The sequence below is a fragment of the Crocuta crocuta genome, unplaced genomic scaffold (genome assembly GCF_008692635.1).
Source record: "Crocuta crocuta isolate KB4526 unplaced genomic scaffold, BGI_CrCroc_1.0 scaffold234, whole genome shotgun sequence".
Classification (NCBI taxonomy): domain Eukaryota; kingdom Metazoa; phylum Chordata; class Mammalia; order Carnivora; family Hyaenidae; genus Crocuta; species Crocuta crocuta.
Window position 1 is genome coordinate 4,456,526 of NW_027529647.1, and position 15,174 is coordinate 4,471,699.

At 51.3% G+C, this 15,174-nt stretch overlaps 1 protein-coding gene and 1 pseudogene across 1 annotated transcript in view; both read left to right on the plus strand.

Annotated features, from left to right (window-relative positions):
* The window catches only part of IL9R (interleukin 9 receptor), a 14,625-nt gene extending 4,787 nt beyond the window's left edge, over positions 1-9,838 (plus strand). Inside the window, exons 3-9 of the mRNA XM_077762745.1 lie at positions 275-386; positions 516-694; positions 1,202-1,347; positions 1,755-1,951; positions 2,405-2,533; positions 3,531-3,619; positions 5,081-9,838. Of these exons, the coding sequence (XP_077618871.1) occupies positions 275-386; positions 516-694; positions 1,202-1,347; positions 1,755-1,951; positions 2,405-2,533; positions 3,531-3,619; positions 5,081-5,562 (1,334 nt within the window). The 3' untranslated portion in view covers positions 5,563-9,838. The remainder of the gene's footprint in view (positions 1-274; positions 387-515; positions 695-1,201; positions 1,348-1,754; positions 1,952-2,404; positions 2,534-3,530; positions 3,620-5,080) is intronic.
* A 236-nt stretch (positions 9,839-10,074) lies between these two features.
* Positions 10,075-11,459, plus strand: LOC144230274 (dnaJ homolog subfamily C member 8 pseudogene; annotated as a pseudogene).
* Positions 11,460-15,174: the final 3,715 nt, after the last annotated feature.

Genomic DNA, 15,174 nt, shown 5'->3' on the forward strand with positions numbered 1-15,174 from the left:
GTGGGGGGGAGGGTGGGGGGGGGGGGGGGGAGGGCTGTCATCTGTTTCATGCTCCAGGGGAGGCTTTGTGCTTGGTGCTGTCTGCCAGGGACCAGCCTAGACTTCATTCCCATCCGTGTACCGTGGGTCAGAGCCCGTCGTCACCTCCCAGCCCTGCCCTCGATGCATTCCCCGGGGTCATTCTCAGAGGACTGCCCTGTCAGGGTGCCAGCTGCTAGGTACTCATCCTGCGCTGAGGCAGCCACCATGACCTCCCGACTGTCACTGTACCCAGGGCTCGTGGCTGGGTCCTTCACCTGCCTCAACAACAACATCCTGAGGATCGACTGCCGCTGGTCTGCTGTGGAGCCGGGTCAGGGCCCCAGCCCCTGGCTCCTCTTCACCAGGTGAGGCTGGGGGGCCAGGCCCACCTGGGTGGGGGCCGGGGGCCGTGGTGAGAATCGGTCCCCATGATAGCAGCAGTAGGGGCTGGGCTGGTGCGGCGGGCCCCTGGTGGCGACATGTACCCTTTCCAGCAACCACGCTGTGGGCAGCACGCACAGATGCGTCTTCCGGGCCAGCGAGTGCACTGTGGTGCTGCCGCCCGAGGAGGTGCTCGTCCCTTCTGACAACTTCACCATCACTTTCCACCGCTACGTCTCTGGGAAGGAGCAGGTCAGCCTGGTGGACCCACAGTACCTGCCCCGGAGACACGGTGAGGCCTGAGGTGGGGTGCTTTGGTGGGGAGCACCCTGGCTTCGTGGGGCTTGGGGGCAGGGTCCCATTGCCCTTAACCTCCAGGGCCTAGTGAGTGCTCTCTGTCCCTGCTGAGACACCCAGGGCTATGAGCCCGGAGGGGGAGGGAGGGGCCGCTGGTTCCCGGAGAGGCGGGGTTTGGAGGAGGAGGAGGAAGATTCAGGGCTGTGAGGTGGGGCAAGGGTATGACTCAAGTCGCTTGAAATACACTTCAGTCATAGTAGGAAGAACTCGAGTTAGACACTGGGAAGCACTTCCAGCAGCAACTTATGGCTGCGGGGGCTGTGGGAACTCACTGTCATCTTGTCCTTCCCCGGGAGACAGCACCAGAGAGGAGACACACATCTGCCTCCCAGTGAGGCCCTTTGTCTGGGGGGCCTTGGCCACGCCCCGCCTCCAACATTTTCAGCCCCCAGTGCTGGGCGTGCTCACCGGCCCTCCCTCACGTGGCCTCATTCTGTTTCAGTGAAGCTGGACCCTCCCTCTGACTTGCAGAGCAATGTCAGCTCTGACTACTGTGTCCTGACCTGGAACGTCAGTCCTGCCTTGGAGCCTCTGACCTCCATGCTCAGCTATGAGCTGGCCTTCAAGAGGCAGGGGGAGGCCTGGGAGGTAATGCTGGGTCGACTACTCTGGGGGCCTCTGTCTCCTGGGAGCGCAGCCCAGGGCCACTCCTCATCACGCATAAGGAGGTGCCAGCCTGGAATAAACAAGGAAGGGAGGTGACCAGAGTCAGGAGCGTGACTGTGTACACGTGTGTTGGTATGTGAGTGTACCTGTGTGTACAGGAATATGTGTCTTTGTGTGAGTGAGCACAGGGTATGCCTATATATATAAGCATGAGAGTGTCGTGAGCGTGTTTGTGTGTACAAGTGCACATGGGGGCAGATGAGTGTAAGTGTGTGCTGATGGGCTGTGTGTGCGCGTGTGCGTATGGTTGTGTGCACGCGTGTGTGCTCTTGAGGGCTGACGGACCCCCTCTCACCCTCAGCAAATGATAACTGTTCTCCACCCCACAGCAGGCCCGGCACAGGGATCGCATTTTTGGGGTGACCTGGCTCAGGCTTGAAGCCGTCGAGTTAGGCCCCGGTTCCAGCCACGAGGCCAGGCTGCGCGTCCAGATGGCCATGCCAGAGGACGACGTGGTAGAAGAGCAGCGTTATGAAGGCCAGTGGAGTGACTGGAGCCAGCCTGTGTGCTTTCCCTCCCCCCAGACGTCTGCCCGAGGTGGGGGTCTCCCTCCCAGAGCGCTTCCCTTCCCATGCTTGTCCCACACTCCCGCCCTCCTGGAAGCCCCTCCCTGAGTTTCTTCTGGAAATCTGAGACGCTTGACTTGCCAAGCATTGGCCTTCTTGGAAGCTATAGTCCTTGCCTGTCACTGGGAGGGAGTGTGGCCCGGGGTGGCACACCAGGCCCATGCTTCTGTCTCTGGAGGCTGGACATGGTCTCATCTCCCAAGGGAGGGCTGGGCTGACTTTTGTGACCTGCTAGGAATGGTGGCTGACCCTGATGACTTTGCAGATGGAGGAGGGGAGGCCCAAGGGTAGGTGAGTCATTAGCAAGCATGATGCAGACCTCTGTGGCCCATGAGTAAATGTCCACAGTGGCCTTCCCAGGGGTGCTCTGCCATGTTGACGGAGGAGCATCCTGGTGCCACAGAGGCTCACAGCCCCGGGCCCTTCCTACCCACAGGTCCCCCGTTCTCACCTCGGGGGCAGCCCGACAGCACCCTTGTTGCCGTGCCCGTCTTTCTGCTACTGACCAGCCTGACCTACCTCCTGTTCAAGTTTTCACCCAGGTCGGTAGCCAAGGTGTGTATGTGCGTGCGTGCGTGCATGCGTGCATGTGTTCGTGTGTCTCTGTGTGGGTTTCTGTGTGCGTGTCACTGTGTGTGCATGTGAGTCAGTGTGTCTCTGTATAGGTGTGTGATAGGTGGGGCATCTCGGGCCAAACCTCTGGCCCTGAAAGGGGTGGGGGGGTTTCAGCCTCTGCCCTGGACCCGTGGGGGAGTTCCTCAGTTGCCAGGTGAGGAAGGGGGTGCTTGGTGGGGCTGTGAGGCCAGGCTCGACCTGGGAGCCTCAGAAAAGAAAAGCCTCGGGAGCCTGTGAAACTGTGTGCGACAAGATCAGGTTTATATTCTGAGAATAGATTTGAGGGGTATGAGGATATGGGGGGGGGGACCCACTGGGAGGCCAGTGCTGGTGTCCGGAGGGTGGCGAGAGAAGCGGAGGGGGAGCAAAGCGGAGGAGGTTGCTGGGTCTTAGGAAGAGAAGCCCAGAGGGCAGATGAGATGCAAGTGGGGACTCCTGAGGTGGGGAGCCGGAGGGCCACTTCCTCCCCCGGGAGGCTGGGGAGGCTGACATGCACCTGCTGTGTTGGAGCTTGTGTCACATCCTCATGGCAGGGCTGCTGGGTCTGTGGCTTGGTGCTGAGTCGGGTGGGGGCAGGGAGCTGCTCCCTGCCTCCCAGCAGCGCCAGTGTGGTTCCCAGAGGTGCCAGCTCCCGCTGTGGGCTGTGGACGCAGTGGTCACCCTGTAGCCCTGAGCCCGCCCTGTAAAGTCAGTTCTATGGGGTCCTTAGCCAGGGAGGCCACAGGGACAAGTGCTGGGTCTTACCCCGAGAGCAGGTTTGGACCCAACAAGAGGCAAGAGTGGCAGCAGCCCCGATGAAGCAGGGCCACCTCTGGCTGGAAGGGAGCACAGCTCCTGCAGGGACATCCTGGCTCCCGGAGCTGGGCCTCCGAGGACCCCTCCTTGGGCGCGCATAGGCCTCCAGCTGCCCTCTCTTGGCCTCAGGGTGAAGAGAAGCTTCTACCAGAACGTGCCCTCTCCGGTGGCCTTCTTCCACTCCCTCTACAGTGTACACAACGGGGACTTCCAGGTGCGTGCACAGCCCGCGGCAGGGGTGGGGCACGTGGCTGGGCCGCCCGCAGTCCGGCCTGACAAGGAGGTGGTCTTCTGGTGAGATTTGGGGGCCAGCCTTTGTCAGGGCTCTGAGCTTTTTTTGGTATACGCAGTCGTTTACGTTCACACGCTGTGCCTCAAAGGCATGAAAACAGTTAACTTTATTCTCTCTTGTGGGTTCCTTTTCATTTTTCGGGTAGGAGCCCCTGTGAGGTATATGGTCAGTTGGAGGTACTAACTGTGTTGCTGTCTGCAGCTGCCACCCGTGTCGTCCCTGCTTCTCTGGAGGTTTCTGTAGGGAAGATCCGGTGCTTACATTATCAGTGGGACCTTCAGGGGTCTATGGGCTACTGCTTTGCTGACCACTGTGGGGTGCCCGGCCTCTCCCGGTTTCCCTGGCTCGCATGCCAGCACCATGGCCACTGAGTACATCCCACATGTCCCCCTTTGTGGTGCCATGGTGAGCACTACCCGGAGGGTCGCAGCAGACGCCTCTCTGCCCCCCTGGCCTGGAGGCTCCTGCCCCTCCCTGGGCAGGAGCGGGGCAGGGAGCCCCAGCAAGTGGTCTCAGGTTCCCCACTCTGGGTGGAGGATGCAAGGTGATGCTTCCTGGTGTTCTTGGACCCACTCCTCCCCTCCCCACTTGCCACTGCTGGGCTTCCCTCTGTCCAAAAGGGAGCCCAGAAAATTAAAAAAAAATTCTTTAAAGGGAGCCCAGTTTTCAAGATTGTTGTCCAAAAGTATAACTTGAAGCTCAGAGCTGAGCATTCTGTCCTCGGTGGAGGCCACCTCCTTCTCCCAGGCAGTGGCCGTCACTGTCAAGACCCCTGAGGTGACTGGGCGCAAAGGCAGATCCCATCAGTCTGGAATATATCATTGCCTGGAATCTATCTCCTGGGCCACGGGCACCCAGCCCTCCTCCACAGACCGACGTCGCCAGCCAGGGCACTTAGACCCCTCCAGTGGTGACAGGGAGCCTTGGGTCAGCTCTCCAGGGAGCAGGGCAGCAACAGAGGGAGGTACGTGTGGTCCATGTGGTGGTGATTCCTGGTCCCGGCTGGGAAGTACGTTCCTGGAGGAGGCAGGGCCCTCCTGTGGCTGCACCGAGGGGTCCAGGTCTGCTGCCCTAAGGCGCTGGTTCCAACAGCCTCTCACAGTGTGTGTGTGTGTGTGCGCGCGCGCATGCGGGTTCAAGAGAGGGTACCCAGTGTCTGCAAGCTGACGGAAGTGCCTGGAGCAGTGGCCAGGGTTTTCTCTGTCCTTGGCACCTGTCACCAGCGCTGATGACTGAGGGTCCGAAGAGACCCCGGGGCCCGTGCCGAGGCTGGGCCAGCACACGGAGGGTGAGACAACACGTTCCGGGCACAGTTGTCGCTTGGGCTCTGGGCACGGATGTCAGGAGAGCTTCTCAGAGGAGCAGGGGAGGCTCCTTCCAGGGAGAGTCCTGAACATGCTGCNAGGGGCCCACAGAACTGGTCTGCTGCCGAGCCCGGACTGTGTCGGTTCCACAAGAAGAGCCTCGGAGTCTAGTGTCCCGGAGGCCATTGCGTGGCTGACCTGTGACCCCATGGATCCCTGGCAGTCAGTAGTCATGGAGGAAGAGGAGAAGGGCCTCCTGGAGGCCGTGCTGCTAGTGAGGCCTGTGGCACAGGGAGCACAGTCACCTGCCTACCTGCCACAGGAGGACTGGGTCCCTGTGAGCCCCAGCAGGCCCGCTCCCCCGCAGGCAGAGGGTAGCAGTGGTGACTACTGTGCCTTGGGCTGCCCCTCGACCTTCCTGGGAAACCTGCAGAGCTCTGGACCCAGCGTGGCTTTGGCCTGTGGCCTGTCCTGTGACCAGCAGAGCCTGGATGCCTGGCAAGGAGGGACCTGCGTAGGATGTGGTCACAGAGAGGTGCAAGACCCCAATGAGTGTGTCGCATGAGGCCCTCAGGGCACTTTCTTCGCTCCTACCCTTTGCAGACACTGGGTTTGCTCTAGGAGCCTGACTTGGTCAGCTGCATACTGTCCGTCATGTGGAAAATAGACTGAAGTCTCTGAGAGTGAAACTCCTGCACAGATACCCTGTCTGGTAGGAGGCAGGTGACCATCCTCTCTCCCCTCCCCGCAGCATCCCATCACCTAGCCCCCACTCCCTGCTTTCTGGCTCCGGCCTGGCCCCTCACAGAAGGAGCGCTGTTAGCCCCACAGCTTGTACTGCCATCACGCCCTTAACGGGCCAGCCAGCACCCAGCAGACGCATATGAGGCACCATGACCAGGCCGAGCATCCTCTTCCTGTGCCTTCCCGAGGTACCCATCCTCCTGAGATGAGAAGGGACTCAGTGGTCGTTTCACATTGCTGCTGGCTGCGAGAGGGGCCTGGAGGAAGTGCACAGCGTTGGGGCCTATTCTTTGTTTTTTTGGGGCTGGGGGTGGTGACATTTTGAAGTTAGGATCCAATGGAGGCCTTCCCCTCTCCGGGTAACCAGCCAGAGAGGGCACCTCTCCATGAGTCTCTGGTGTCCCCTGTGTCCTGTACAGAAGAAAAGCACTTGTGGGCCCAGGCTCCCAAAGGCAAAGGCTCCCTCCGCCTCAGACAGGCCTCCCCTCCCCTCTGCGTGCGGAGGCCCCTGGGGTTTTGTGGGGAGCCTCAGCTGAGCCAGATCATGGTCAGCAGGGGTGAGTCAGGACCCAGGATGTATTTTTAGCATGTAGAGAGAGGGTGGGGTGTGGACGGAAGTGAGATGTAAGTATCTTCAGCTCTACACAAGGATAAAAAAAATAGCATGAATCACTTCCTGGAGCCGACCTGACCCATGGGGAGCCCCGGCCTGGGGTGTTATAGCAGCATCTGTGTGGCTCCTGTGGCTTCACAGGGAGCCTGGGCCACCTGCATGTGACAAGTGACCCCCACAGCGGGGATGCCTCTTCTGTGTGGCTGGAGACATTATTCCTGTGAGTCACATCTCTTCTCTCAGTGGCACCCAGAGACCTGGCTTTGGGACAGAGCTCAAGTGTGCACCTACTTAGAAGCTGTGCGACCATCCGTGAGCCATCCCTGCCCCTTCGGCTCGTCGGACCAACAGTCCCTCCTAGTGTTGCTGAGAGTTCACCAGAGCAAGCCGCCTGAACGTCTCAGTGCTCAGAAAACACTGGTTTCCCCTTTTCATGATGAAATGACCTTTGAACACTGTGTGCTTTGGTCCGGTTTACAGCAGAGCAAGGTTTGAAGACCTTGGGGTCAGGAAGTCGCTGAGCGCTGGGCACTGATGGAGTCAGAGAGCAGCTGGCTGGGAGTTGGAACCCTCACACAGCTGGTGGCTTGAACAGTTGGCCACACGGCATGGGCTGGAGCTGAGGTATTCAAAACTTGGCTGGCTGGGCTGCAGAGGGCCTGGAATGCCAGGCTGGGCACAGTGAGGGAAGGGGACCCTCCCTGGCGAGGGAGGATGCCCAGTGGCTTCTCTTTCTTTCTTTGTTTTTTAAAGATTTTTATTTTTAAGTAATCTCTGCACTCAACACAGGGATAGAACCCATAACCCTGAGATTGGGATCTGCATGCTCCAGCGACCGAGCCAGCCGTGGCCCTCTTTCTTTAATTTCTAGTGTGGTGAAATTCACACATTCTAAACAGACCTCTTCTAAAGCATTCAATTCAGTGACATCGAGTACATGCATCATATTGTCCAACTGTCATCAGGCCCAAAGGTAATCCCATTCCCATGAAGCAGTAGCTCCCCCTGTGCCCCCCACGTGTCCCATGCAGCTCCTTGCCTGGCTCCTGTCCCTGTGGATTTGCCTATTCTGGACACTTCGTATAAACACAGTCATGTGACTTTCTGCACACCCTTTTCCCTCAGCGTAGTGTGTTTCAGATTTATCCACATTACCAAATGGGTACCTCGGTCCTTTCCATGGCTGAATATCATCCCATTGGGGGTGTGGACCACATGCAGTTCCTTCAGCCTTGTGCTGGGCATTTGGGTTATTTCCACGCTTTCACTATTGTGAGCGGTCCTGCAGCGAACTTTTGCATACACGCTTTTGTTTCCGTACCCGTTTTCCATGTTTTTATGTGTATTCCTTGGAGTGGAATCACTAGGTCATTTTAACTACGTTAGGATTTTTGAGGAACCACCGAACTGTTCTCCACAGTGACTTCAACATTTTACTTCAGTAACGTACTGGGAATCCAATTTCTACATGTCCTCGCCAACAGTTGTTAGTGTCCTTTTTTTAAGTCGGCCTTCTGATGGGTGTATTAAGTGGTGCCTCACTGTGATTTTGACTTGCATTTCCCTGGTGCAAGTTGGCTGGTAACGTTGAGCATCTTTTCATGTGCTCCTTGTCTGTCTTCTTTGTTCAAGTCCTTTGCCTATTTTTTCATTGGGTTGCTTGTCCCTGTGCTGTCGAGTTGTAGGAGCTCTTTCTTTATTCCAGACACTAAACTCATATCAGATATTCCATTTGCAAATATTTCCTTCCGTTCCGCATGGTATTTGGTATCATACACAATAGATCATTGCCTAATCCAACCCCAATAAACACGTGAAGAGATGCTTAACATCCTTCGACATCAGGAAAATGAAAATGAAAAGCATAATGAGTTGCCACTTCACACCCGTTAGAATGGCTGTTCTCTAAAAACTACAAGCTAGTTTTGGTGAGGATGTGAAGAAATTAGAACTGTCGTGCGTTTCTCGACGGAAATGAAAAATGATCGCAGTGATGGTTACACATTATGAATATTCACTTAAAAATGGTGAAAATGAGGGCCTCCTGGGGGCTCAGTCTGTTCAGCATCTGACCCTTGATTTCAGCTCAGGTCATGGCACCGGGCATGGAGCCTGTTTGGGATTCTCTCTTTCTCCCTCTCTCTCTCCCTCTGCCCCTCTCCCTCCCTCACACATACACTCTCTCAAAATAAATAAATAAACATTTAAAAAATGGTGAAGGGCTCCTGGATGCTCAGTCAGTTTAGCATCTGATTATTGATTTCCACTCAGCTCATGATCTCAAGGTCATGAGATCGAGCCCTGCATTGGGCCCCGAGCTTCGTGTGGAGTCTGCTTGAGATTCTCTCTCTCTCTCTCTCTCTCTCTCTCTCTGCCTCTCTCCCGCACTCATTCATTCTCTCTCTCTAAAATAAACAAACAAATAAATTTTTAAAAATGGTGAAATTGGTAAGTTGTATGTTATGTATATTTTATGTTTAAAAATAAAAGGAAAATTTCATGTTATATATGTTATCACACCCTCAAAAAAGTCTACCTAAGAACTGGTGCTGAAATAGTAACACTTGTGATGGAGGAAGACCTTTGTCCCCTAGAGCAAGAAGGACTTTTCTTATGGACACTGCTGTTTCAGACCAGACTTACTCACGCTCTCCTAGCAGATCTCCCCAAGCAGAGGCGAACCCTTCCACCAGGCCCCTCTGCACATTTCATCAGCCATTCTCCTGGCCAAGTTGCCCCCCAAACCACGTCCAATCACTGCTGTCTACCATGGCCGTAAGTTTGCCTTTCCCACATGTCATACAAATGGGATCATATAGTGAGTAGTTTATTCAGTTTGTCTTCTGTCACTGAGGAGCTTGCGTGTAAGTCTCATCCATGTCTTGGCCTTGCTCCATAGGTCGTTCCCTTCTGTGGATGAATAGTATTCCCTTGCGTGCATGCCTCTCACTTGGTTACTCACTCACCTGTTGAAAGGTATCCGGTTTTATTAAAGTATTTGGCCACTTTGAAGAAAGATGCTGTATGTAACTGTAGGCTGGTTGTTACTTGAACATAAGTTTTCAGAACACTTGTCCAGATACCCAGGACTGTGATTATCGGTTCATGTGGTGAGACTGTATTTAGAAATATAGTATTTGGAAATAATTGCCAAGTGTCTTTCAAAATGGCCGTACCATTATACATTCCACCAGCAACGAATTCAAGTTCCTGTTGCTGTTGCTATTAGTTTTCCTGAAGACCTTAGCCACCTTTTTTTTTTTTCTTAAGTTTATTTATTTTGAGGGAGTTAGAGAACATGAGCAGGGGAGGGGCATAGAGACAGAAACCAAACAGGCTCCACACTGTCAGAGCATGCTCCAGTGCGTAGCTCAAACTCATGAACCTCGAGACCATGACCTGAGCCAAAACCAAAAGGCTAATGCTTAACTAACTGAGACACCCAGGTCCCCCAAGACTATGGCCACTTCTATAGATATGCGGTGCCAGCTTGCTGTTCTAACTTGCTTTTCTCTCATGACAAGTAATGTTGAGCAATATTCTGTATGCTTATTTTTCATCTGTATATCTTTTAAAAGAAGTTTTCTTATTCTTTTTATTTGAGAGAGAGAGAAAGAGAGAGAGTGTGTGTGGTGAGGGGGTGATGGGGGAGAGGGGCAAAGGGAGAGGGAGAGAGGGAATCTTAAGCAGGTTCCATGCTCAGTGTGAAGCCCAGGGCAGCGCTCCATCCCACAACTCTGAGATCATGACATGAACTGAAATTAAGAGTCGGAGGCTCAACCAACTGAGCCATTGAGCTGCCTCTCGTTTGTATATCTTTCTGTTTAGGTTTGTTCAGATCTTTACTCGTATTCATTTGGGTTGTTGGTCCCTTTTTCAATTTTGTAGTTTCTTTGTATATTTTGCATAGAAGTCCTTTTTCACATGTGTTTTCTGAACATTTTATCCCCATCTGTGGCTTTTCTTTTTGTTCTATGTAGTGGCTCTTTCACAGAGTAGATAGTTTTATATTTTACGAAAGTGAACATTAGCAATTTTTTGTTTCCTGGACTGGCTTTTGGTGTTTTTTTTTTTTTTTAAACTCATCACTGAATTCGAGGTTAAGTAGATCTATAATTTTCATAGGTTTACATTTGAAAATATATGTGGGTCAGGAGGCTGCGCCTGCGCAGGAGAGTCACGTGGTTGTTGGGCCGGGGAAATGGCGGCTCCAGGAGAGAGCAGGGCTTCGGCTGGCGGAGGGAGCACGGAGGAAGCATTTATGACCTTCTACAGTGAGGTCAAACAAATACAGAAGAGAGATTCAGTTCTAACATCCAAAAATCAGATTGAAAGACTGACCCGTCCTGGTTCCTCCTACTTTAATTTGAACCCGTTTGAGGTTCTTCAGATAGATCCTGAAGTGACAGATGAAGAAATAAAAAAGAGATTTGACAGTTATCCATATTGGTGCATCCCGACAAAAACCAAGATGATGCTGACAGAGCACAAAAGGCTTTTGAAGCTGTGGACAAAGCTTACAAGTTGCTACTGGATCAGGAACAAAAGAAGAGGGCCCTGGATGTAATTCAGGCAGGAAAAGAATACGTGGAACACACTGTGAAAGAGCGAAAGAAGCAATTAAAGAAGGAAGGAAAACCTACCAATGTGGAGGAGGATGATCCAGAGCTGTTCAAACAAGCAGTATATAAACAGACCATGAAACTCTTTGCTGAGCTGGAAATTAAAAGGAAAGAGAGAAGCCAAAGAGATGCATGAAAGGAAGCGACAAAGGGAAGAAGAGATTGAAGCTCAAGAAAAAGCCAGACGAGAAAGGGAGTGGCAGAAAAACTTTGAGGAAAGTCGAGATGGTCGTGTGGACAGCTGGCGGAACTTCCAAGCAAATACAAAGGGGGAGAAAGAGAAGAAAAATCGGACCTCCCTGAGACCGCCGAAAGTAAAAATGGAGCAGCGTGAGGGACCACCTGGGGTCACAGCCACAGAACCTTCCCCCGACTGTCTCCCTTCCTGCTTCGAAGGACTCATTCTCTCCTCCCATTTCCACCCCAACTTAGAGTAGTAGTTGCTTTTTAGTCCATTTTGTTTTCAATACAATTTAATATCGATCAGAGTAATTCTTTTGTACATTGAAATGAGGGGCTCAGTTTAAAATGAAACCTTCCCCCGCCCCACTCCCCCAGACCAACCCGGATTGGAAGGTGCCACCATGGGTGCTGCCTTCTCCCACAGCCTGTAACTTAATGTTTCGTACTTCACTGAATTGTGATGGTTAGAAACTTCGTGTATAGTTTGTGGAAATCATCCAATTAAACATGTTGCTTAAAAAAAAATATATATATATATGTGGGTACCATTTTTTAATGTTTATTTCTTTATTTGAGAGAGAGAGAGAGAGTGAGTAGGGGTGAGGCAGAGCGAGGGTTCCTGTTTTCGGAGAGGAGAAGCACCCAGAGCATCTAGTTGCAAGTGTACCGGGGCCGCCGGAGATGTGTGTAGGGTGGAGCAGGTGTGCGTGATGCCGGCCGATTGGCCACCCTGGGCCCGTCTGGGGTCCTCTCTGTTCTGGTGTTGACGCAGTTGGATGCACGTTGAAAAGTAGGTATATTGAGGCACCCGGGTGGCTCCATCCGGTAAGTGTTGGACTTTTGATTTCGGCTGAGGTCATGATCTCATGGTTCCTGAGTTTGAGCCCTGCGTCAGCCTCTGTGCTGACAGTGTGGAGCCTGCTTGTGATTCTCTCTCTCTCTCTCTCTCTCTCTCTCTCTGCCCCTCCCCTGCTTGTGTGATCTCTCTTTCGAAATAAATTAACTTTAAGTTTAAATATGTAATTTATACCAAACCTGAATTAAAATTATTAACTTAAAAAATTAAAAAAAATTTTTTTTAAATGTTTTTATTTCTAGAGAGAGAGACAGCGTGAGCAGGGGAGGGTCAGAGAGAGAAGGAGATACGGAATCTGAAACAGGCTCCAGGCTCTGAGCTAGCCATCAGCACAGAACCCGAAGCGGGGCTCAATCCCACGAACCACGAGATCTTGACCTGAGCTGAAGTTGGATGCTTAACCGACTGAGCCACCTAGGTGCCCCTAAAATCATTAACTTTTAAAAATTAAAAATTTCTGGTTTTAATGCAAGTAAACTCTTCAGCCACTTTATTTTTCCTTTAGTTGAGAAACTCACAGTTGAATTGGCAGCACATTTGTGATGGTATATAAAATCATGTTTATTTTGAAATCACTGGCATCCTACATTAGATGAACTGTGTAGATATATCAATAGTTTATTCATTATTATATTTATACCTTTAATATTAAAACCAGAATTTGTTACAGGTTGGTTAATACTCAGGTGTTTACTATGAGCCCATCTGTTCTTGGGGAGCTTTCTAACAGGAGAGTTCTAAAGAAGAATTTCTGCTCATGGGTCTGTTTCTATGTTTCATTATTTCAAAGTCCATTTTGTTAATGTGCATTTTTACTTGGAAATCACCCATTTATTCTAGTCTTCTGGTTTTTATTTATTTGATTTTTTGAAAAGGCTTACTTGTTCATTTTGAGCATGCATGTGACAGAGGAAAGAGAGAGGGAGAGAGCATGAGCCAGAGAGGAGCAGAGAGAGAGAGAGGGAGGGAGAGAACCCAGTCAGGCTCTGTGCTGATCCCAGGAACCACGAGATCATGACCTGAGCTGACTTAAAGAGTTGGGTGCTTAACCGTTTTTGCCACCCAGGCGCCCCCACTCTTATTTGACTTTTAATTTCTGTTCTCTTCCTAGTTCTTTTCAGGACTGTTACAGTTAATGAACCAATATTGATATCTTATTATTTATTATTTATTTTTATTTTTTAGAAAGAGAGAGCATGAGCAGGGGATATGGGGGGGGGGGGAAGAATCTTAAGCTGGCCCCATGCTCAGTGCAGAGCCCAACGTGGGGCTCGATCTCACAGCCCTGGGATCACGACCTGAGCCAAAATCAGGAGTTGGACAACTAACCGACTGAGCCATCCAGGGGCCCCTTGGTATCTTATTACCTGAAGTCCATATTGTATCCAGTTTCTCTCTGTTCTACCTTCGGTGCTCCAGGATCCCATGCAGGTTTCAGTGACCTTGACAGTCTTGAGGAGGAATGGTCAGGTGTTTTGTAGAGTTAGCTCCACCTCTGTGATGGTTGGCTGAGTGTCTACATCAAGCATTTGAAATTCTTGTACACTGCTTTCTACTCATTACAGAAAATGTATGTTATAAGTTCTTTTTACCAGTGTGGACATCTCAGTAGTTAATGTAGTCTTTGGTTTTATTCCAGCAGTAGGGTGTTTGGTGGGTCAGTTTATTCCTGCCGTGGCTCTTTCTGTTCTCTCGTTTCCACTGACATAATTTCAACTTGGTGGGATTTTTATTATTGGCGCCCACTCCCTTTCTGTTACTTCAGGATTGTCCTGGCTCCTGTATTCATTGTCTCAGCCTTAGTGCCAGCCATCTCTTCTAAGAGCCTTTTTTTCCCCCTAGAGAATGGTATAAAAAACTTACATACCTTGGGAACTAGATCTGCTCAGGTGATAATGCAAGGAACTATATGTGTGTATTCCAGCCTATGTTTACACACGTAATTTTAACTATTTTGTATATAATAAAGGAGCCCTTGCTTAAAACGGAGCCAGGAAGCCTGAAGGGGGAGCTCTCACACACGTACAATCAGTTGGGGCACAACTGTAAGAGGAAGATAGGATTCAGTAGACAGAAAGGGAAAGGTTACCGCTTGAGGTCCCTTGGGGGGGGGGGGAAGAACATATATTTTGAAGCAATGCGGGGAGCGCCTGACCACAGCAAAGTCCTCGGGAGTAAGGTTCCTCCTAAGAATGTAACAGACAACACCTACTCCCCCTCAGGTTTTGCTCAGGAATTTGACAAAAGACCTAACTAGAAATAAGTAGTAGACCATAAAATGTACGACCCACAATGAACGGTAGGGCCACAGACCACCCCTCATGCAATGGAAATGAGCCAAGCAAAAAGGAAGGACTAGGCATTTAGAGTTACCCAGCCAATAAGGGTAGAACCTGAGAAGGAACAAGGGAGAAGGGAAGGAGGGGCCAACCCAAACTTTATGAAACAAAGACCGTTGCCTCTAGTCGTTGGCATTCACCTTTGAGTGCCCCCTGTCTGCAAAGAGCGCTTTCATACTAATCTTCCTTTCTAACCTTATAGTCTAAGAAACCTTTGCATGCTGCTTATTTTGATCTTTGTCCATGTCTTTATTCGAGGCAACAAAACCCAGGGATGGAGTTAAAGAATCCTGCAACACAGCCAGTAGAAAGAACTTGGTCTAAGTGACCCCATTTTGGGCCTGTGGTTTTCTTCTTTTTTTAATCACAAGTGATGTGTACTACTAATGATTTCTTTCTTTCTTTTAATGTTTTATTTATTTTTGAGAGAAAGAACAAGCGTGTGAGCGGGGGAGGGGAAGAGAGAGACGGGGAGAGAAGGTCCAAAGCGAGTTCCATGCTGATAGCAGCGAGCCCAATATGGGGCTCAAACTCATGAACCCCGAGATCACGACCTGAGCTGAAGTCAGACGCTCAACCCACTGAGCCACCCGGGCACCGCACCCTCCCCTCCTCATCGTGGTTTTCTTTTGAACAGTTCATAACAGTACTCCGTAATTTCCTTCCTTCCTTCCTTTCTTCTTCTTATTTTATGTTTATTTATTTTAAGATAGGGAGAGTGTTGAGTGGCAGGGGGGCAGAGAGAGAGAGAGAGAGAGAGAGAGGGAGGGAGGCAGGCTTCACACTCAGTGAGGAGTTCCACACAAAGATTGATCCCACA